At 41.4% G+C, this 23,206-nt stretch overlaps 1 protein-coding gene across 1 annotated transcript in view; it reads right to left on the reverse strand.

Annotated features, from left to right (window-relative positions):
- ARHGEF33 (Rho guanine nucleotide exchange factor 33) overlaps positions 1 to 23,206 on the reverse strand; it is a 166,599-nt gene that overhangs the window by 65,605 nt on the left and 77,788 nt on the right. The window contains exons 6-8 of the mRNA XM_044292262.1: positions 16,223 to 16,356; positions 15,254 to 15,313; positions 12,041 to 12,262 (exon numbers count right to left, since the gene is read on the reverse strand). Of these exons, the coding sequence (XP_044148197.1) occupies positions 12,041 to 12,262; positions 15,254 to 15,313; positions 16,223 to 16,356 (416 nt within the window). The remainder of the gene's footprint in view (positions 1 to 12,040; positions 12,263 to 15,253; positions 15,314 to 16,222; positions 16,357 to 23,206) is intronic.

Genomic DNA, 23,206 nt, shown 5'->3' on the forward strand with positions numbered 1-23,206 from the left:
TCCATGATTTTTTTTTATTCCTTCCCACCCAGCAGTACCTCCCGGGCTATCTCCCTAATTTCTGGTATTCAGCTGTCAACTTTTTCCACGGACAAGGTCACATGCACCACTGCAGCCAATGACTGGCCTCAGTGGGATATGTCCCTATGTGGCCCATCACTGCTGGGTCACATGCTGCTTGGGGACACCCATCACTGCTGGGTCACATGCTGCTTGGGGACACATCATTGCTGAAACCATGCATTGGCAGCAGGGATGTATGTGACCCTGTCCATGCGGAAGTTGACAGAAAGGCATTGGAAATCCAGTGAACAAAGCCCAGAAGCCACAGAGCTGGAACGAAGCAGCATATCAGTATAGATCTCTTCATAGATACAACTGGAGGAGGGGCTTAAGAATCTTCAAATCACACCTCTGTCTACAGTGCTCATTAGTATGCTAGGTGGAGGATCTAATACAGGATTTCAAGATCACACTACAAATTGTGGCCATCATTTACTAACATGTTTGCTTTTAGAATCTGTATAAAAAGTGTCGCAAATTGGGGCAAATTTGGAGCAACTTGGGTTTCTCCATTTTGCTCAACTTGCTTGGAAAAGGAGTGGGTCTTAGAAGGGAATGGGCGTGGCTTTGCATGAAACGGCAGTGGGCTAATATGCAACATTTTGCGCCAAACGTGTGCCACAATTCTTGTGTAAAGATCTGTCTCAAAGTAAGCCTTCCAACAGTTCCAACATGTGCTAATTAAAAAAAATATATGCTTGGACAATCCCTTTAAGGCTGATTCCTGATGACCATAATACATCAGCATTTTAATTCGCCCCCAGTGGTTCTGCTAACTTACTGTATATACTAGTGGTTGCACTGATTAAAATGCAGATTGAAGGCTCGGAGTATGATTTATGAATCCAATGAATCATCCCTTAAAGGGGTTGTCTCACTTCAGTAAGTCACATTTATCATGTAGACAAAGTTAATACAAGTCACTTACTAATGTACTGTTATTATCCATATTGCTTCCTTTGCTGGCTGAATTCATTTTTCCATCACATTATACACTGCTCGTTTCCAGGAGTTACTACCACCCTGCAATCCATGAGCAGTGGCCGTGCTGGTACACTACAGTAAAAAATGTCAGCCTTTCTGGTGGCCGGGACCGTTGTCGCACACATAGGCTGGTCCTTTTTCCTACAGTGTGCAAGCACAAGCACCACTGCTGGATTGACGGGTGGTCATAACCATGGAAACAAGAAGAGTATAATGTGATGGAAAAATGAATCCAGCAAGTAAAGGAGGCAATATGGACAATCACAATACATTAGTAAGTGCCTTGTATTAACATTCTCTGCATGATAAATACCAGTTGCTGAAGTGAGACAATTTAATTTGGACTTCACCTGTTAGGCCCGTTAGGCGAGAATTCCGTGCGGGTGCAATGCGTGAGGTGAAAATCGCAGCAAGCTCTATATTGTGAGTTTTTCACGCAATGCAGGCCCCATAGAAGTGAATGGGGCTGCGTTAAAATCGCAAGCATCCACAAGCAATTGCAGATGATGTGCGATTTTCACGCATGGTTGCTAGGAGACGATCAGGATGGGGAAATAAAATCTACACAACACCATCCCAAACCCGAACTTCTGTGAAGAAGTCCGGGTTCGGGTCTGGGTACCAAACATGCCGATTTTTCTCATGCACGTGCAAAACTCATTAAAACGCTTTGCACTCTCGCTGAAAAATCGCACATTTTCTCGCAACGCACCCGCACATTGTCCGTCCCCCACACACGACGCCCGTGTGAAAGAGGCCTTAGTGTATTTTATGTCCCACCCTGACGATAAAGTCATGTACATTATTGATGTGTTCTTTTTCAGGTCTTTGCTCTATTTCACTTTGTAAAGTCAAACTTAGAAGGGTTGTTTCTATTAGAAGCAAGAGACATTATATTCCTACATCCAGAATACTAGGAGGACTAAGCCATCAAAAATGACACTCGATAATGACTCCACAGTAGTGGCGTGATACCTCCGAGGATTGCAAAGCTCAGTGCAAAGCTGTGTTATGGTTATTAATAATAGTTGAGAGTGACTTTCTGTTCCTGAAAATGTGTCTACAAAACAAATAGACTTTAATTGAGGAAGTGGTGCACAGAAAAAGTTAAATCATGGAATGACACTATCTGGATATACCATGCTTGGCTTTAACCACTTCCAGTCCGGGCTATTTGACCCCTTCTTGACCAGGCCTAATTTTGCAAATCTGGCATGTGTCACTTTGTGTGGTAATAACTTAGGAACGCTTTTACTTATCCAAGCCATTCAGAGATTGTTTTCTCATGACACATTGTACTTCATGTTAATGGTAAATTTGAGTCAATCAATATATTTCACCTTTATTTATTAAAAAAAAATCCAAAAGTTAACGAAAATTTGAAAAACTTCACTGTTTTCTAAATGTGAATCTCTCTGCTTTTAAGACAGATAGCGATACCTCATAAAATACTCATTAATTAACATTCACCATATGTCTAATTCATGGTGGCATCATTTTGGTAATGTCATTTTATTTTTTTAGGATGTTAGAAGATTTAGAATTTTAGGAGCAATTTTAATTTTTTAAGAAAATTTCCCAAATCAATATTTTTTAAGGACCAGTTCAGTTCTGAAGTCATTTTGAGGAGCTCACATAATATAAAACCACCTATAAATACCCCATTTTAGAAACGACACCCCTCAAACTATTTAAAACTGTTTTTCTAAATGTTGTTAACCCTTTAAGTATTCCAAATGAATTAAAGCAAAATAGAAGTGACATTTCAAAATTTCACTTTTTTTTTGCAGATTTCCCATTTTAAAGGATAACTGTCACATTTAGACCCTAATTTCAATTTTCATATATGTAGTTACTAATAACATGATATTCCAGAATCAGTTACTTTTAGGCCTCATGCACACGACCGTTGTGTGCATCCGTGGCCGTTGTGCCGTTTTCCGTTTTTTTTCACGGACCCATTGACTTTCAATGGGTCCGTGGAAAAATCGGAAAATGCACCGTTTGGCAGCCGCATCCGTGAGCCGTGTTTCCTGGCCGTGAAAAAAATATGACCTGTCCTATTTTTTTCACGGCCAACGGTTCACGGGCCCATTCAAGTCAATGGGTCCGTGAAAGAACACGGATGCACACAAGATTGGCATCCGTGTCCGTGATCCGTGGCCGTAGGTTTTAGTTTCATACAGACGGATCCGAAGATCCGTCTGCATAAAAGCTTTTTCAGAGCTGAGTTTTCACTTCGTGAAAACTCAGATCCGACAGTATATTCTAACACAGAGGCGTTCCCATGGTGATGGGACGCTTCTAGTTAGAATACACTACAAACTGTGTACAAGACTGCCCCCTGCTGCCTGGCAGCACCCGATCTCTTACAGGGGGATATGATAGTACAATTAACCCCATCAGGTGCGGCATTGTACTATCATATCCCCCTGTAAGAGATCAGGGCTGCCAGGCAGCAGGGGGCAGACCCCCCCCTCCCCAGTTTGAATATCATTGTGCGGCCCCCCCCCCCTCCCCTGTTGTTAACTCGTTGGTGGCCAGTGTGCGCACCCCCCTCCCTCCCTCCCTCTATTGTTTTAATACATTGGGGCCAGTGTGCGCGCGCCCCCCCAACCCCCCCCCTCCCTCCCTCTATTGTTTTAATACATTGGGGCCAGTGTGCGCACCCCCCCAACCCCCCCCCCCTCCCTCCCTCTATTGTAATAATAGCATTGGGGCCAGTGTGCGCACCCCCCCCGATCATCGGTGGCAGCGGAGTAGAAGATTTTCATACTTACCTGGCTGCTGGCTGCTGCGATGTCTGCGTCCGGCCGGGAGCTCCTCCTACTGGTAAGTGACAGCAATGCGCCGCACAGACCTGTCACTTACCAGTAGGAGGAGCTCCCGGCTGGACACAGAGATCGCAGCAGCCAGCAGCCAGGTAAGTATGAATCTTCTACTCCGCTGCCACCGATGATCGGGGGGGGGGGGGGGCACACTGGCCCCAATGCTATTATTACAATAGAGGGAGGGAGGGGGGGGGTTGGGGGGGCGCGCACACTGGCCCCAATGCTATTATTACAATAGAGGGAGGGAGGGGGGGGGTTGGGGGGGCGCGCACACTGGCCCCAATGCTATTATTACAATAGAGGGAGGGAGGGAGGGGGGTGCAAGAGATCGGGTGCTGCCAGGCAGCAGGGGACAGTCATGTACACAGTTTTTTTTGTATATTCTAACCTGAAGCGTCTCCATCACCATGGGAACGCCTCTGTGTTAGAATATACTGTCGGAAATGAGTTTCACGATGTAGCTCATATCCGACAGTATATTCTAACATAGAGGCGTTCCCATGGTGATGGGGACGCTACAAGTTAAAATATACCATCGGATTGGAGAAAACTCCAATCCGATGGTATAACAGAACTCCAGACTTTACATTGAAAGTCAATGGGGACGGATCCGTTTGAAATGGCACCATATTGTGTCAACATCAAACGGATCCGTCCCCATTGACTTGCATTGTAATTCAGGACGGATCCGTTTGGCTCCGCACGGCCAGGCGGACACCAAAATGACTTTTTTTTCATGTCCGTGGATCCTCCAAAAATCAAGGAAGACCCACGGACGGAAAAACGGTCACGGATCACGGACCCACGGACCCCGTTTTTGCGGGCCGTGAAAAAAAACTGTCGTGTGCATGAGGCCTTAGACTGACTTACCCCATATTTAATAAGATTCAGCCCTTAGCAACCAGTCTGCATAAAACTGCAATTTCACTATTCAGTTAAGATGGCCGCCACTGCCCTCACCCTGAGGCTAATCCCGCCTGCCCTCACTAGCCAGTAACTATAGCCCCCCAAAAGTGTCAGTAACTAGAGCCCTCCCCCCTAAAGGGTTAATCTCCTGCAGCACAAAGGGGTCCTTTTACCACATGTTTCTTTCATTTATACACTGAGCAGATGTCAGATCTCCCTTCCCCTGTTGTGCGCTGCTTTAACTCTGCATTCTCCAGCTCTGCTGAGTGAGGGAGCGTCTGCCAAGCACAGGGAATGGGAGAAGTGCACACAGCCCAGGCACTGTTATCAGCTGCTGGGGAGGACCTGGCTTTAATCATTTACTTACAGTCCCTGGCTGTCAGTAATGTGACCCTGCACGCTGCATGCTCCGTCTATCTATTTTAAGCACAGGTAAAAATAGGCATTACAGGGAACAAAAATGTGGAATTGAGGGGTAATTGAATACACAGTGAAAAGTTGAAATAGGACCACCTAGGTGATATTAATCACCACAATCCAATACTCCCAAAAAAAAAAAATACGACAGTTATCCTTTAATACATTTTTTCCTCTAACACATCAAGTGGTAACAACAAAACAAACTGCAGTTTACAGAAACACCCCATAAGTGGTCGTATATCGCTGTATGGGCACACGGCAGGGCTCAGAAGACAAGGTGCGCCATATGATTTTTGGAGGGCAGATTTTGCTGGAATGGTCTTAGGGCGCTATGTTGCATTTGAAGAGACCCTGAGGTACCCCCACAGTGAAACCCCCCAAAAAGCGACTACATTTTGTAAACTACAGCACCCAAGGAATTTTTAAGGGGTGTAGCAAGCACTTTGACCCAACAGGCGTTTCATAGAATTTATAACTCTTGGCTGGGAAAATGAAAAAATACAAGAAAATAATGCTTTAGGCCCAAACTTTCTTTTTCACAAAAGATAACAGGAGAATATTTCCCCACAATTTGCTACCCATTTTTTCCTGAATACAGTAACACCCCAATTATGGTCGTAACTGTTATTTGGGGATACGCCAGGGCTCAGAAGGGAGGGAGCAGCATCTGGATTTTCTAACATGGAATTTTCTGTCATGGTTTTTAAGAGAGATAACTTTTATGTTGACTGAGCTGCGTGAGGGCTTGTTTTTTGTGGATGAGGTTTAGTTTTTATTGCTACCATTTTGGGCTACATACGACTTTTTATTTGATTGATATTATGTTTTTTGGGAGGTGAGGTGACTGAAAAAAGCTTTTTTGGAGTAATTTTTATTAGTTTTTTTACGTCGTTCACTTAATGGAGTAAATCATTTGATATTTTTGTAGGGCTAGTTGTTAAGAACACGGAAATACCAAATTTGTCTATTTTTTATTTATTTTTTTACGTTTTACACAATAAGAGCATTTGTGTAAGCCATATTTATTTTTATTTTTCTGGCTATGGTCTTGTGTTGGGGCTCATTTTTTGTGGGATGAGGTGACATTTTTATTGCTACCATTTTGAAGTACATACGACTTTTTGATCGATTAACATTATGTTTTTTGGGAGGTGAGGTAAATAAAAAAGATGTTTTGGCTAATTTTTTTAATTTTTTTATGGTGTTTACCTGATGGGGTAGATCATGTAATATTTGTATAGAGCCAGCTGTCACGAATGCGGAAATATCAAATATGTCTATTTTATTTTTTCTATTTTTAAATTTTTTTAGATGACTTAATTGGAGAAATGTAATTTTTTACATGTGAAACTTTTTTATTTTTTTTATAAAACACTTTATTTTTTTATTTTACACTTTGTGTCATCCATAAGGTCATAAAAGACCTCTGGGGGACATTTAACTTTTATTTTTATTTTTTTCACTATTGATTTCTCCTGTAACTGGGGCTGACGTAGTAGCCCCAGTTACAGGGGAAATACACCCCCCAGAGAGGCTGTACAGCATAATACTATGCTGTTCAGCCTCAGTGCAGGGCTGATCATGGTCTATGGAAGACCTGGCAGCTCCTGCACTCCCCCAGCCCCCGCGTTCACATGACCACCGGCCCGGTAAAGGAAGCAGCACATTGCTTCCTGATCTGTATACCACAGCGCTCCTTCAGGGCTGTGTATACAGTGATCTAGAAGACAGGGACACACAGGAATGGTCCCTGCCTTCTCTCTGGGGTGTCCTGGTGTCACTGACAGCGGGGCCCCGGCAAAGCAGCTGCATGATTAGCATGCAGCTGCTATCTCTGAAAAGACGTTCTAAAACGTGCGATCAGGGATAAACCCGACCGCCCAGGATGTTTATTGTCAATGGGCGGTCGGGCAGTGGTTAATAATGTCTCCTACACTAATACTCTCTGGGTTATGTGTATAAGGGTCCATTCACACGAATGGCACACTGCATTGCGTCCGCTATCCGCATGTTGTGGCCAAAGAAAGGACACGTTTAATCTTTTGCGGCATGGTTGCACGGACCCAGGTCCGTGTGCTTTGAGGTCTCTGTGGCTGCACCTCAAAAGAAAAGACGTGTTCTATCTTTGAATGCAACATGCGGATTGTGGAACTATTGAAGTCAATGAGTCCATACCTCGATGGGTCTGCACCGCGATGCAGAGTGCACACAGCCAGTGTACCGCGTAGAATGGACACGGTCATGTGAATGGACCCTAAGTCACTATGATAACTTGCTTCCAGTGGTGAAGTTTTCACTACAATTATAGTAGGCTAATACCTATTAAATTAACAACCGCCAACTCTCACAGTGAGTGGCGATTGTTTTAGCTAGGTGTCTCCATACAGAAATAAAGCCAAGACTTATTTCTGACATATATTACTGTTTGACCTACATTTTATAACTAATGACTTTGTAACTCATTTTGTAAATTTGATTTTTGCTGTCTGTTCATAAAACCTTAATAAATTAGAACAAGAGCGCCGTGCACAGACCTGCAAGCAACTAAAAACAAAAAATTATACTTAAAGGGGTTGCCCCATGTGGGACTTTTATGGCGTATTGATAGTACCATAAATATCAGATACTGTAGGTGTGGATCCAACCTCTGGAGCCCAATCCTATCTCAAGAACAGGGCCTTGAAATGGACAAAGAGCACACAGTGTATGCGCATTGCACAGCTATTTTCAAAAGTTCCATAGCATTAAATGAAGAAAAAGTAGAAGAAGCGTGACTGTCAACGCTCGTCTATTTTTGGAAATCTGTTAGTTGAAAATGAAGGTGATCATGCATGCTCTGCTTATTCTTTATATACACTTTAGGGCCCCGGTTTGGATATAACAGTGGATACAAAAGGTGGGACACAGACCTATCTGATATTTGTGACATATCCTATCCTGTCACCTCTACTGACATGTCCATCTAGTAAATACTTGCATTTTCCATAAAATAACAATTCTGGAGCATGTTTGTTGCTCCGTGTTGTTCTGTTACTCTGTAATTTCTCCTGGAAGTGTAAAAGTAAATTGACACCTAAAAAATGGCAAATCGGCCATTTAGATTTTTTTTCCATTACACTATTCTCAATATTTTTATATTTTAATAGTAGGGGCATTTTCGGATGTGGCAATGCATATAATGTTTAATTTGTTTTTATTCTTTATTTTTTATTCTAGGCAAAGGAGGGGTGATTTTATTTTTTTGTATTGTTTTATTGCCTGTGTTTGTGGCTCCCACGTTCATATATCTGTGGTTCCTGTCTCTGGTGCCTTGCAGGCTGGCTGCATGTGCTTTGTGTACTAGTTGTGGGAGTTTCCATGCATGTTGGTTCTGTGATGCGTGTTTGCTGCGGCCTTGTGTGTGAACATGGCCTGAGTATGAATTTATTTGTTTGTATTACTGTGCGGCTCTGTCACTCCTAGTTGTTGTGTAGGCTTGCTGCCTGTAACCTCGTACTTGCTACAGTTATCCTGTGTATGCTGGTTGTCATTCGGGCGTGCTGGCTGCAGCCTTCTGTGACTGGTGTGAATTGACACTTGTGATTGTGTGTTCTGTACTCCTGGTTCTGGTGGGGTTAACATTCCCTGTTCTGTTCCTGGGTGTGGCTTATCAGGTTCTCCTCGTTATCTATAGCTACCGGTATATCTATCTGTGAGCTGTGGGGCTTGGGGTCAGTCTGTCGGCCTTGCTGGGTGTAGCACCTTGCTACCACTATTGCCTAACCTGCTTTTTAGTACTGTCATGTTCTTTTATTACATGTGTAATAAAGTACTCTGTTGGTCCCTGGTCTGTTTATTCCTGTTTCCTGTTGCAAGATGTCCCGGAGGTCTGCCTTGGGCCTCCGGAATGTGACATTGGGACAGGGGCAACAAAAGACTGGAAAAGGAAGTGGTACTAATCAATACTGCTGCAGTATCAATTTGCTACTTAGCACATAACTGGGTGTAACAAGAGCATATTAGAGAGGTAGAGTCTCTCAGAAGAAAGGATGGGCAGAGGTTCACCAATCTGTGAAAAACTGCATCTTAAAATTGTATAGTAAATAATATCATCAAAAGATTCAGAGAATCTGGAGAAATCCATGTGGGAAGGCCGATGGTCAATACTGGATGCTCTTGATCTACGGGCCCTCAGTTAAAGCTGGATCATGCAAAGAAGAAGCCATATTTCAATACGATCCAGAAACACCCCCGTCTTCTTTGGGCCAAATCTCATAAAAAATGGATTTAGGCAAAATGAACTCTTGAACTGTTCTGTGGTCAGTTGAATCAAAATTGGAATTATTTTTGGAAACTACAGGCGCGTGTTCTACGGACTCAGGAGGAGAAAGACCATCCAGCTTGCTATCAGTGCACAGTATAAAAGCCTGCCTCTCATATGTCATGAGGTTGCATTAGTGCCTATGGCGTGGGCAGCTTGGCAGTACACATCTGGAAAGACATTACCAATGCTGAACAGTATATAGAGGTTTTACAGTAACATATACTTTCTTTTATACAATATCTTTTTCAAGGAAGGCCATGCATATTTCAGCAAGACAGTGCGAAACCACATACTGCATGCATCACAACAGCATGGCTTTGCAGAAGAAGCGTCCGGCTGCTGAATTAGCCTGCCTGCAGTACAGACCTTTCATGAAAAGAAAGCATTTGGCGATTCATGAAATTATAAATTTTACACAGAAGACCCAGGACCGTTGAGCAGCTAAAATCCTACATCATACAAGAATGGGACAACATTCATCTCCTAAAACTCTCACAATTGGCCTCCTCACTTCCCAGATGTTTACAGACTGTTGTTAAAAGAAGAGGGGATGCTACACAATAGTAGAGATCTGTTGCTGCCATCAAGTTCTAAATTAGTCATTTGTTTCATGAAATGGTAAACATATTGTGAATAAAATATGTGTCTATCAGATTTACACATCATTGCATTCTGTTTTTATTTACATGTATTTACATTTCACACGGTGTCCCAACTTTTGTGGAATTGGGGTTTTAAATGATACACAATTGTTTTTATTTTCAGTTGTGATATAATGATTTTTCTTGTAGACTGAAGAGGGAACGTTAGTCTCGCTGTTTTTATTTCCCTTTTTTGAGTTCATATAATAACTCCATGTATGTCACAAACTACTTAGCTCAGAGCACTCATATTCTTCTGCAGGAAAGAGTCAGATGCTCTATTGTCAGTGTTCCCTCAATGTTTGGCAAATGCAGGCAATGTTCATAAAAGCAATTATTTATACCCAATATGCTAAATGTGAAATGTTCCAAACTCTGAAGAGACACAAAAGTGTTATGCAGATTTATGGGATACAATGCAAATCAGATGTACCGTGTAGCCACCGTGTAAGAGTAGAAGGGGGAAATACTAACAATAAGGAAATATAATGCTCCTCAGTAGATACATATAACTTACAGAGTAAATCCCTTAACATATGAGCAGCATGGTAGCTCAGTGGTTAGCAATGTTGCTCTCTAGTGATGAGCGGCAGGAGTCATATTCGAATTTGCGATATTTTGCGAATATTTTGTAGAATATTCGTTGAATATTCGCGAATTCGAATATTCGTGATCAACACTACTCTCCAACACTTAGGTCTTGAAATCTTATCAAGGACATCTGCTTGGAGTCTGCATGGTTTTTTTTTGGTTAAAAAAACATACTGGTAGATTACTTGGCCTCTTATGAAATTGACCCTGGTTTGTGTGTTTGATATAGGGAAATTAGACTGTAAACCACATTGGGGACAGAGACCGATGGGAATAGTGGCAATCTCTCTACAGCCCCAACCAGGTTTACAATTCAGTTTCCCTATTTCAGACACATCCATACTTGGACCAATTTCATAGAAAACAGGTACACTATTAGTATGTTTTAGATTTAAGCAACCAAAAGGAGTGTAAGACACTACTGAGTGTCATAACTACTGACAACTAGTCTGCCAATCATATTTGTGCTCAGTCACTAGTCAACCTTCTGGAGGATCTTTTCTTTTTTTTTATTAGACCTGTTTCTTTACTAATTATGTTTAAATAGTCCCATTCACATTATAAGAAACCAGCTCCATCACTTCCATTTATGTTGATCAAAAGTCTGAAGATGTCTAGATTAGTGCTTAAAGGGAATCTGTTGCCAGGATAATCGCTATTAAAGTAAAGCCGTGGCCTAATAGCACTTAGTACCTTATTTCCAGATGTGCCTTTGTTTCAGCAATAGATGTTTTATATCTTCTGAAAATCCAGTTTATTTGGTATGCAAATGAAATAGTAAGGTGCCCAGAGGGGTGTCAGTCTTGCAGGAAGGAGCCCAGGCATGTTTCCTGCTAGTGCCCAAGCTCCTCCTCATTTTTCGAACAGGGAGAAGGGGCAGAGTTATGGCTCAAAAGTGATGAAGGAGGGACTAGTGGACACATTGTGGCAGGAGGCATGCTTGGGCTCCTCCCTGCAACAATGATGCCCCTCTGGGCACCTTACTGGCTCATTTGCATACCAAATAAACTGGATTTTCAGAAGATAGAAAACATGTATTGCTGAAACAAAGGCACGTCTGGAAATAAGGTACTAAGTGCTATTAGGCTATGGCTTTACTTTAATAGTGATTATCCTGGTGACAGATTTCCTTTAATTGGAAAGCTACAAAGTAGGTAAGCCTTTTGATATCTACCTTTTAGAAAAATCATTTCTAAAAATGCTGTGGGCTATCCTGATATGTAGACACAATGTTGGACGCATTAGGTTACACAGTTTACAACATAAGAACAAAAAGTAGTATTTTTCTTATTGAATTTTACCAAAAATACTGGGCTCGCTGAGGACATTCTCTGCAGGGGCAGCACGGCTCTGTACTAGTTCCCTTGGCCTATCTGTTTGTTCTTTAGACTCTTCTTCTTCCCACTCGCTTCCATCTTTTGGCTGCCTCCAGATGAGGGAAGGCATATATATTCTTGACTGACCTTCTATTGTCATTGAAGACTTGAAACCTTCATTTGTCTCTTCATGAGTTGCCCGAGTTGCTTTAAAGTAAAAAATAAAAACATTAAAAAATTAAAAAGAAACAAATGATATGGAGTGAAAAAAAAACCTATGAAAATATATTATAAAAAAGCATGGCGATCGGAAATGAAAAATGCTTTATTGAATGCTAAGTATTTAGCTCACAAAGTTGTGTGTATGTACTACAAGCAAGAATAATTATAATAAAGGTGCCAACTGCTCATAAAAAGGGGGAACTATAATTTGAGCTAGTGTTGTTTCATTTTTGTAGTATAGGTGTGAGGGGTTTTGGGGAATCATCAATATCTGATTGGTGGGAATCTGATTCCCAGCACCCTGGCCAATCAGCTGTTTGCAGAAGCTAAGGTGCTCCGGCTTTTTTTTGTTAAATATGTAACATCAGCACTACTGGTGGCACCAAGGAAGGGGAGATCATTATATATATACCTGGTGGCACTAAAGAGGATGGCATTCTCTACTGGGAAACTGAGGAAGGCGAAGAAGAATTATATATATCTTGTGGCACTACAAAGGTGGTGTTATCTACTGGGGCACCAAGGAGGGGGGCATTATATATACCTAACACTACAGAGGGGTCGATTATCTACTGGGGGCACCAAGGAAGGAGGGAAGCATTAAATGTAACTGCCACTACAGAGGGGGCATATATACTGGTACTAGGGGTGGCACTACAGGAGGGGCATTATATATATACTGGTACTACAGGTGGGCATCGAGGAGATTCATAAGCTGGCACTACGGGGGGAGTATTATATAAATACTGGCACTACAGGGGGGCATGGAGGTGCAGCATAGATTTGGGATTAACTACATCAATACCCACATTCTCACACTCCTCCGGCTGATTCCAATGAATAGACCTCACCTTGCATCATGCCAGTGCTAGATGTCTGTTTACCTATATGTGCTGTACAGCTGCTGCTGCGGCCTGCATCATGACGCTTGGAGACGGCAGTAGCAGTCATACAGAATGTGATGGTTGGAAAGTGGCCACCTGCTGACCATCATCTTCCGTAAGGCTGCTGCTGCCTCCATCATGCTGCTGCCTTTCTGCCAACATGTACCATGTGGCTGCTGCTGCTCCTCGCTCTTACTCCCCTACTGCCGCCACTATTAATGCTAAGCATCTGCCGCCACTATCACTACTACTAATACTACTACTACTATTGTTACTACTACCCATGCACTACCCACAGCATAGTATGTTCAATGCTATACTGCTCCTGCTGTTGCTACTATTGAAGCCACATGCCATAATATCCGTACCATACCCTTTCCACATCCACACTGCACTGCTGCTGCTCCCAATTTTTTTAGGTTCGTTCAAGAGTAACTTTTTCTTCTGACAATCAACACTTGTGCCTGTCCTACAGGCAGTCATTCCAACCCTGTCAAGGCAGAATTTTTGGACATTTTGTCCCTCCCAAGCCACTTTTTTTTTTAACCCATAACACTGTGTGTTAACATATCTGCCCCCGATAAGGGATAATTTTTGGAAGCTTTGGAATATGAAAAAGCATGAGACAAGTGCCTGCGCAGTGGTTTTAAACACGCTGTATGTTAACGCCTTTAAATGTGCGTTTACCCATAGCTATGTATGTCAGTGTCACTCAGACATCACTTACCATTTCGGTCATTGCTTGCCTGAGCTTGGGGAGGGAGGAGGGGGAAAAAATTCATAAAAAGTAAATGAAAAGAGGAAACAAGTTTTCCTAAAAAAAAATCCAGACCAGGCCCGAAACAAATCTCAAGTGTTTCGCTCATCTCTAACTGGAACCATGAAGAGGAGCATTATATGTTGGCACTACAGGGGAGTTATAAATGAAGTGGGGGGCATTAGAACTACAGGGGCACTGCAGGAGGGGTTTTATAAATACTGTGGGCACTATGGTTAAATTATTATTTCTGGGTAGTGTTCAGCGAATCGTGCTTCAGATCATAGATCCGAAGTCTATTTGTTCTAAAACTTTGTTTTAATGCTCTATGGAGACTCCATACAGCATTAAAATGTATTGCCTCCGATGGAGGCAAAATTTGTTTCACCTTAAGTTGCGCAAGACTTTGGTTAATGAATTCGGTATTCATTTTTACATCTTTAAATGTAAATTTTTGGGGATTCCGAATTCTTAATTTGAAATGTTTTTAAAGGTGTAGAAATGAATACCGAATTCATTCACAGAAGTCTTGCGTGACAGATCTCCGTACAGCATTAAAAAGTTCTATGATCCGAAGCTCCATTCGCTCAAGCTTACTTTTGGGAGTACTGTAGGGGCATTTTTATTATTGGGCACAATATGTAGGCATTGCGACTAATGGGGGTACTCTTGGGGAGTATTATCACTATTGCGGGCACTATTACTAATGATGGCAGTCTGGGAGCACTATTTATATATTGTGACAGTATAGTGTTTGTGTGCATGGGTATTGGGAGTAGCAGCAGGATGACAGTGACCTGTATAAATTTGGGGGCTGATCTGGGGTCTGTATAAATTTGTCCCTAAATACCATGTGCCATACAGTAATTCTGTTTCTTATGTGGCAGAAAGGGGTTGCACACCTCGACCGAAAATGTCTGGTCATGATGGTCTGGACCAAATGTAAAAGAAAAGGGAAGTGAAGACTTCAAATCCGTGGAGATGTCACCTGTAAGTCACTGGATCTGCCCTTGACTGCTTCTTTTCAATGTGTTTTAATCTCTTGATTAGAAAGTAGGGTCGCTTTAACTTGATTTGGGGGTGGGGAAATTTGCTCCGCCTAGGGCACTGAAATACCTCTTCTTGGCCCTGTCTCAAACTACTGATTGGTGTCGCAGTGCCAGGTGTCGGAACCCCATCAATCACATTCTGATGGCCTATCCTTTATTTTTTTCCTATTGCGGCAGGGGTCTTTTTATTGAAATACTGTATTACAATAAACTGGGTGTATAATGACTGGATGCCTAAGTTTTAATTTAATGCTCTTTAACACTAGCAATGTGTCTTTTAACTTACCTGTGTTGGTGACAGTCACATTGCTTTCACCACCAGCACTTACTGACCTGGACGCAGGTGCTGCATTCACATAAAACAAACAAGTGATTAAATGTATTCTGTTGTGATACAATAAAGGACTAATTAAATCTTTCTGCACATGTATAATAGGTTTCAAATCAAAGGAATAGACCCTAGTGCAGGGGTGTACATAGAAATCATTGGGCTCCATATCAAGAATCTGAATTGAGTACCCATGCCTCATCCATAGCCCCTCCCTTTACCCCTCCAAAGTCAGCTCCAAATTAGTTTTTTTTCTGGACCTTTGGGCCCCACTATGGCTTCAGAGACTGGGCCCACTAGAAGATCCTCTGGTACTCAGGTGGACCAGTCCAAACCTGGCTGATATCATCTTCCGGGCTGCAGCAGTGACATACAGTACACACCAGGTCACTATGCAGAATGACACACCTGCCGACAGGACTTTTTTTTTCGTCCTGCATCAGACGGATCCATTATGCTTGGATAGACTTCTATTAGGACGGAGCAAAACAGAATGCCTCTTAAAGGCTTCCATTTTGCATTCCATCAGGCAATTCCCTTATATTCCGTTATAAACTGAACCTATAACGGAATGGCGTAATGCTAGTGCGAACCCACCCTAACCTGAATACTACAGTGATTTAGCTATAATAGCCTGTCTACATTTAATGCGCTGCCTGTGCGGTTCATAGCACATCCTGCGCTGATGAATGCCAGAAAAAGTCTAGGCATATCAGCTAATCAGCGGGGGTCCTGGGTGTTGGACCCCCACTGATCAGATACTGATGACCTATGCCAAGTGTCTTTTTGGCCCCAGTCAGGCCAGTATATGTTGTGAAATAGCACAGACTTAGAGACTTTAAATATTAATATTTTATTAATATATAATAATTAATATTTATAGTTATCTCTCTTTTGAAAATGATAATATATTGACCATCATAGTACCTTTTTCATATGGAGATGGCTGAACTAGGTTGCTGTGATAATTGACCATCAGTGATTCAGAGTGATTAGAATTTTGGAAGGTGCTGTTCTGGGCTGATTGGGTTTGACCTGTATGTTCTTCCTTCTGGATCCTTCTGGGGACAACAGAAAAATATAGACAGAAACTGTGTGCCAGAAAATCAATAATGTAAATTAAATTACCGTACCTATCATTCAACAAGTTTTATGCAAATAATTATATTTTATAGAATCTCTGTATTTAGGGAATTTCGGATGTACACAACTAAAATGTTACCACATTAGAGGAAGACAGATTTTGTATCTGTAACTAAGCATAATGTCTAGAGTATTAAAATGCTGCCTTTTTTGTGTAAATGCGTCGGGCCAAAAATCACTGCACATGATGCACGATTATTCAGATGTCTGGCCCTGACAACAAAGGGAAAGAGGGGCATCAGCAGTGCAGCGGCAGAGATGGGGTGGACTGAGGGACTAGTGCCAATTTAAGAGCTCAGTTTTATATTAGACTAAAACCAAATTACATAATATTAGGCTACTTTCACACTAGCGTTCGATCGGATCCGTTCTGAACGGATCCGATCATAATAATGCAGACGGAGGCTCCGTTCAGAACGGATCCGTCTGCATTATTTTAGCATATAACAGCTAAGTGTGAAAATAGCCTCGTACGGATCCATCCAGACTTTCAATGTAAAGTCAATGGGGGACGGATCCGCCTGAAGATTGAGCCATATTGTGGCATCTTCAAACGGATCCGTCCCCATTGACTTACATTGTAAGTCTGGACGGATCCGCACGCCTCCGCACGGCCAGGCGGACACCCGAACGCTGCAAGCAGCGTTCAGCTGTCCGCCTGTCCGTGCGGAGGCGAGCGGAGCGGAGGCTGAACGCCGCCAGACTGATGCAGTCTGAGCGGATCCGCTCCATTCAGACTGCATCAGGGCTGGACGGCTGCGTTCGGGTCCGCTCGTGAGCCCCTTCAAACGGAGCTCACGAGCGGACCGACGAACGCTAGTGTGAAAGTAGCCTAAGGCTACATTCACACAGCCGTATCTGTTTTTGCAGACCACAAATTGCGAATATACAAAACACGGATACCGACCGTGTGCACTCCACGCTTTGTGGATCAGAACGTCCTTCTCCGTGATAGAAATGCCTATTCTTGTCCGCAAAAACGGACAAAAATTGGACATGTTCTATTTCTATTAAGGGGCTGCATAAAGGAAGTGCGGATGCGGAGAGCACATGGTGTGCTATCTGTATCTTTTGTGCCCCCATTGAAATAAATGGGTCCTCATCCGATCCACAAAATTACGGAACAGATGTGGACAGAAAAATACGGTCATGTGAATGTAATAGTGTTTTACCCATCTTGGGCCCCCTCCCTCCATTTTCCCCAACCATCCACCCTTTCACGTTCAACACCATATTTATTTTAAAATATTAAAGAAAACTATACCACATATATAGAATAACACCCCCAGTTCATCACAGTATATAGTACTGGTGTTGGGGTTGCTTTCCTCGTTCGTGACTTCACTGTATCCTGGGGAGCCCACTTCCGGTACACGGCTTACAGTATAACACCCCCAGCCCCTTACAGTATACAATATAACACACCACAGTATAGAGTATATAGTATAACACCACACAGTAGTGTGTTTAACACCCCCAGCACCTCACAGTATATAGTATACAACACCCCACAGTATACAATATAACACCCCACAGTATAGAGCTGTGATGGCTAACTTCTGGCACTCCAGCTGTGGTAAAACTACAACTCCCAATATGCACACTTGCTTGGCTATTCTCAGAATCCATAGAAATGAATGGCGCATGCTGGGAGTTGTAGTTTCACCACAGCTGGAGTGTCGGAGGTTAGGCATCACTGGTATAGAGTATATAGTATAACACCCCCATCCCTTCAAAGTATATAGTATACAACACCACACAGTATACAATATAACACCCCCCAGTATAGATTATATAGAATAAAACCACACAGTAAACTGTATATAGTATAACACCCCCGGCTCCTCACAGTATATGGTATTCAACACCCCACAGTATAGAATATAACACCCCACAGTATAGAGTATATAGTATAACACCACACAGTATACTGTGACTAGTATAACACCTCCAGCCCCTCACAGTATATAATATACAACACCCCACAGTATACAATATAACACCACACAGTATAGATTATATATAATAACACCACCCAGTATACTGTATATAGTATAGTACCCCCAGCCCCTCACAGTATATGGTATACAACACCCCACAGTATAGAGTATACAGTATAACACCACACAGTATACTGTGACTAGTATAACACCTCCAGCCCCTCACAGTATATAGTATACAACACCCCACAGTATACAATATAACACCACACAGTATAGATTATATATAATAACACCACCCAGTATACTGTATATAGTATAACACCCCCAGCCCCTCACAGTATATGGTATACAACACCCCACAGTATACAATATAACACCCCACTGTATAGAGTATATAGTATAACACCACTCAGTATACTGTGAATAGTATAACACCTCCAGCCCCTCACTGTATATGGTATACAACACCACACAGTATACAATATAACACCACACAGTATAGAGTATATAGTATAACACCACACAGTATACTGTGAATAGTATAACACCTCCAGCCCCTCACAGTATATATCACAATAAAATACAATAAAATTACAATGAAATTATAATATATAACCATATAAAAACATATAGAACGTGATCCCCTCTAAAAGCGCTAATTAGTCTGTCTGGCTTTAATGTGCGGTTTCCCTGATAGCCACCAGGGTAAAGCCAAGGGAACAGTTGCGTTGTAAAAGAGTCACAATGAGTTTTTTGTATTGATACAATATTGCTTGGGAGTTTAAATGTACTTTACCACTCCTATGGGTTGGATTTCCTGTAAGATGCAGTCGCTCTGTGAGCTGCGTGGAAATGTAAGTCCGATCTCTTTAGATTAAAACACCCGGCTGTTTGACGATGATCTTTGTTACTTTGGCCTTCCAGGACCTGCTTGTGGCGTCCCACGTGGTGCTACTGGATAGGTCACGTGACTTTCGATTCCAGGCGGGGTTTTCAAATCTGTTCAGTATCCGATCATAGATGTTAAATGCTTCCTTTTCTTGTCCCTCACTGTCTGCAAACCAAACGCGTTTCGGGGTACAGCAGCCCCTTCCTCAGTGGTACAGACAATGGGTTTGAAAGGTCATTTTTATATCGTCCTTAATTGGTCAATTGCATGCTGGGACAGTGAGGGGCATGGAAGGTCCGGATATGGATTTTCATCTTATAGGGATCCAATTATAAACTCAAATGTTCCAAATACAATGTGGTACAGATCCATATGTCCTTAACATTGGTAACATATATCTTTTCAATTGTTTTTACCTTGGTTAAAATCTATAACTTTAATTTGAATTAACAATAATAAGAAAATAAAAATATGAATAAAAATATAAATAAAACGCATAAGTGTGCTGGTAATATAGTCCAATTCACCAAAAACGCACCTGCGGTTCCTATGCGTTTGTAATATAACATTAAAATATTGTACATTAAACAAAACAATATCTAAAAACCGATGATGGTGAACTAATGTATCAAGAATGAAGTCTCAATTTTCCATGTGGAATGATCATCTCACATCCCTCGTAAATATGTGGAGACCTATGTTTCATTAAATTGAAATATTAAATTGAAACAAATGAATATTTTTCATTATTTTTCACTTAAACGATCTCACATTATATATTCTCATCCAAAACTTCAAACTGACCCAAAAACGCACCTGCGGTTTCGGTGCGTTTCTGGTGCGTTTTTTCTAAAATTTAGTAAAATTTAATAAAATTCAAAGTTTAGGCCGAAGATGATGAGGGGAAGCGCTTTTCGTATTTCTTTTTCGTATATATACTGTTTATGATGTATATAGGGATGCGAGCCTGCCAGGAAGGGGAGATCTGGGTGCCAGTAACACGGCCAGACGCCAGATGTCTCATTCATGACAGACCAACATCCCCCTACAGAAATCCAAAGAGTTCCATGTCTGCATTTAGACCCCTTGGGATGAGTGAGTCAAACTCGAAAATCCTCTTTGATTCATTTCTAGACATTCTGAGGATATGGTTTCCTCCTCTCCACGGATATTCTACTTTTTCTATTGCCATGTATATTAGGCTGGATGGATCACTTCTGTGGTGGTCCCTATAATGTTTAGATAGGGAGTGTAATTCGTATCCTTTCTTTATATTATTTACGTGTTCTGATATCCTTTTCTTTAGAGTGCGTTTCGTGCGTCCTATGTACTGTTTTTGACATGGGCACTCAATCAGATAAATCACGTTTGTCGAATCACATGTTAAGCCCTCTCTAATCTCCAAAGAAAATGAATTTTGGGTCGAGCTTACCTTCAGAGTCTTTTTTGGGAACGAAGTAATTCTGCAATTGGAGCACCGTCCACATCTATAAAAACCCTTGAAGGATAACCAGTTTTGTTTCTGCATCCCGCATTCTTTATTTTTTATGTTCTTTATAGAGGGCGCTACCTTCAATCCCAAATTTGAGGCCCTAGTGTAGGTAATCTGTGGTTTATTACTAAGTATGGATCCAATGATTTTATCTCCTAGCAGATGATGCCAATACTTCCCAATAATTCTCTCCATACTCTTATATTGGGCGTGAAATGGTAAGATCATTCTTATTGTCTCATCATTTGCTAATTTTTGCCTAGGGATAAAAAAATCATCTCTATCCATTGATTTGACCTCTTCCAATGATTTCTCTAGATAGTGAGCTGGATATTGTCTATCAACAAATTGTTGTTTAAGGGTTTCTGCTTCCATCATAAACTGTTGATCACTAGTACAATTTCGTTTTAGCCTCCTGAATTGTCCTTTGGGAACATTAATGAGCCACCTCGGTAGGTGACAACTCGTATATAATATGTAGCTATTTTTGCTTACCAATTTGTGGTGTGTGCTGCATATTAATTTATTTCCCTCAACCTTGATGTTAAGGTCCAAAAATTGTATATTTTTCATATCAATTGTGGAAGTGAATTTTAGGTTCAGGTTATTTGTATTTATTTCTTCCAAAAAGGCAGTTAGGGACGCCATCGTGTCCTGCCATATAAACACAATGTCGTCTATATAACGACGCCATAGTACCAGACTCGTCCCCAGCCTTGGTTGGATGACAGTGGATTCCCACTCTGCCATAAATAAATTGGCATAACTGGGGGCGAATCTGGTACCCATGGCGGTGCCCTTACACTGAACGTAAAAATCTCCATTGAAGGAAAAATAATTATGTGTCAGTATATATCTGACTCCCTCTATTATATACTGTATCTGTTCTACCCTCATAGCTTTACTCAGGACTAATTGTTGTTGGAGTGCTCCCAAGCCTTGTTCATGGTCTATTATTGTATATAGGGAGTTAACATCCAATGTGCCCAATATATATCCTTCTTTATATTAGATAATTATATAATTATAATTATAATTATATTATATAGAAGGATATATATTGGGCACATTGGATGTTAACTCCCTATATACAATAATAGACCATGAACAAGGCTTGGGAGCACTCCAACAACAATTAGTCCTGAGTAAAGCTATGAGGGTAGAACAGATACAGTATATAATAGAGGGAGTCAGATATATACTGACACATAATTATTTTTCCTTCAATGGAGATTTTTACGTTCAGTGTAAGGGCACCGCCATGGGTACCAGATTCGCCCCCAGTTATGCCAATTTATTTATGGCAGAGTGGGAATCCACTGTCATCCAACCAAGGCTGGGGACGAGTCTGGTACTATGGCGTCGTTATATAGACGACATTGTGTTTATATGGCAGGACACGATGGCGTCCCTAACTGCCTTTTTGGAAGAAATAAATACAAATAACCTGAACCTAAAATTCACTTCCACAATTGATATGAAAAATATACAATTTTTGGACCTTAACATCAAGGTTGAGGGAAATAAATTAATATGCAGCACACACCACAAATTGGTAAGCAAAAATAGCTACATATTATATACGAGTTGTCACCTACCGAGGTGGCTCATTAATGTTCCCAAAGGACAATTCAGGAGGCTAAAACGAAATTGTACTAGTGATCAACAGTTTATGATGGAAGCAGAAACCCTTAAACAACAATTTGTTGATAGACAATATCCAGCTCACTATCTAGAGAAATCATTGGAAGAGGTCAAATCAATGGATAGAGATGATTTTTTTATCCCTAGGCAAAAATTAGCAAATGATGAGACAATAAGAATGATCTTACCATTTCACGCCCAATATAAGAGTATGGAGAGAATTATTGGGAAGTATTGGCATCATCTGCTAGGAGATAAAATCATTGGATCCATACTTAGTAATAAACCACAGATTACCTACACTAGGGCCTCAAATTTGGGATTGAAGGTAGCGCCCTCTATAAAGAACATAAAAAATAAAGAATGCGGGATGCAGAAACAAAACTGGTTATCCTTCAAGGGTTTTTATAGATGTGGACGGTGCTCCAATTGCAGAATTACTTCGTTCCCAAAAAAGACTCTGAAGGTAAGCTCGACCCAAAATTCATTTTCTTTGGAGATTAGAGAGGGCTTAACATGTGATTCGACAAACGTGATTTATCTGATTGAGTGCCCATGTCAAAAACAGTACATAGGACGCACGAAACGCACTCTAAAGAAAAGGATATCAGAACACGTAAATAATATAAAGAAAGGATACGAATTACACTCCCTATCTAAACATTATAGGGACCACCACAGAAGTGATCCATCCAGCCTAATATACATGGCAATAGAAAAAGTAGAATATCCGTGGAGAGGAGGAAACCATATCCTCAGAATGTCTAGAAATGAATCAAAGAGGATTTTCGAGTTTGACT

Source organism: Bufo gargarizans, chromosome 4 (genome assembly GCF_014858855.1).
Source record: "Bufo gargarizans isolate SCDJY-AF-19 chromosome 4, ASM1485885v1, whole genome shotgun sequence".
Classification (NCBI taxonomy): Eukaryota; Metazoa; Chordata; class Amphibia; order Anura; family Bufonidae; genus Bufo; species Bufo gargarizans.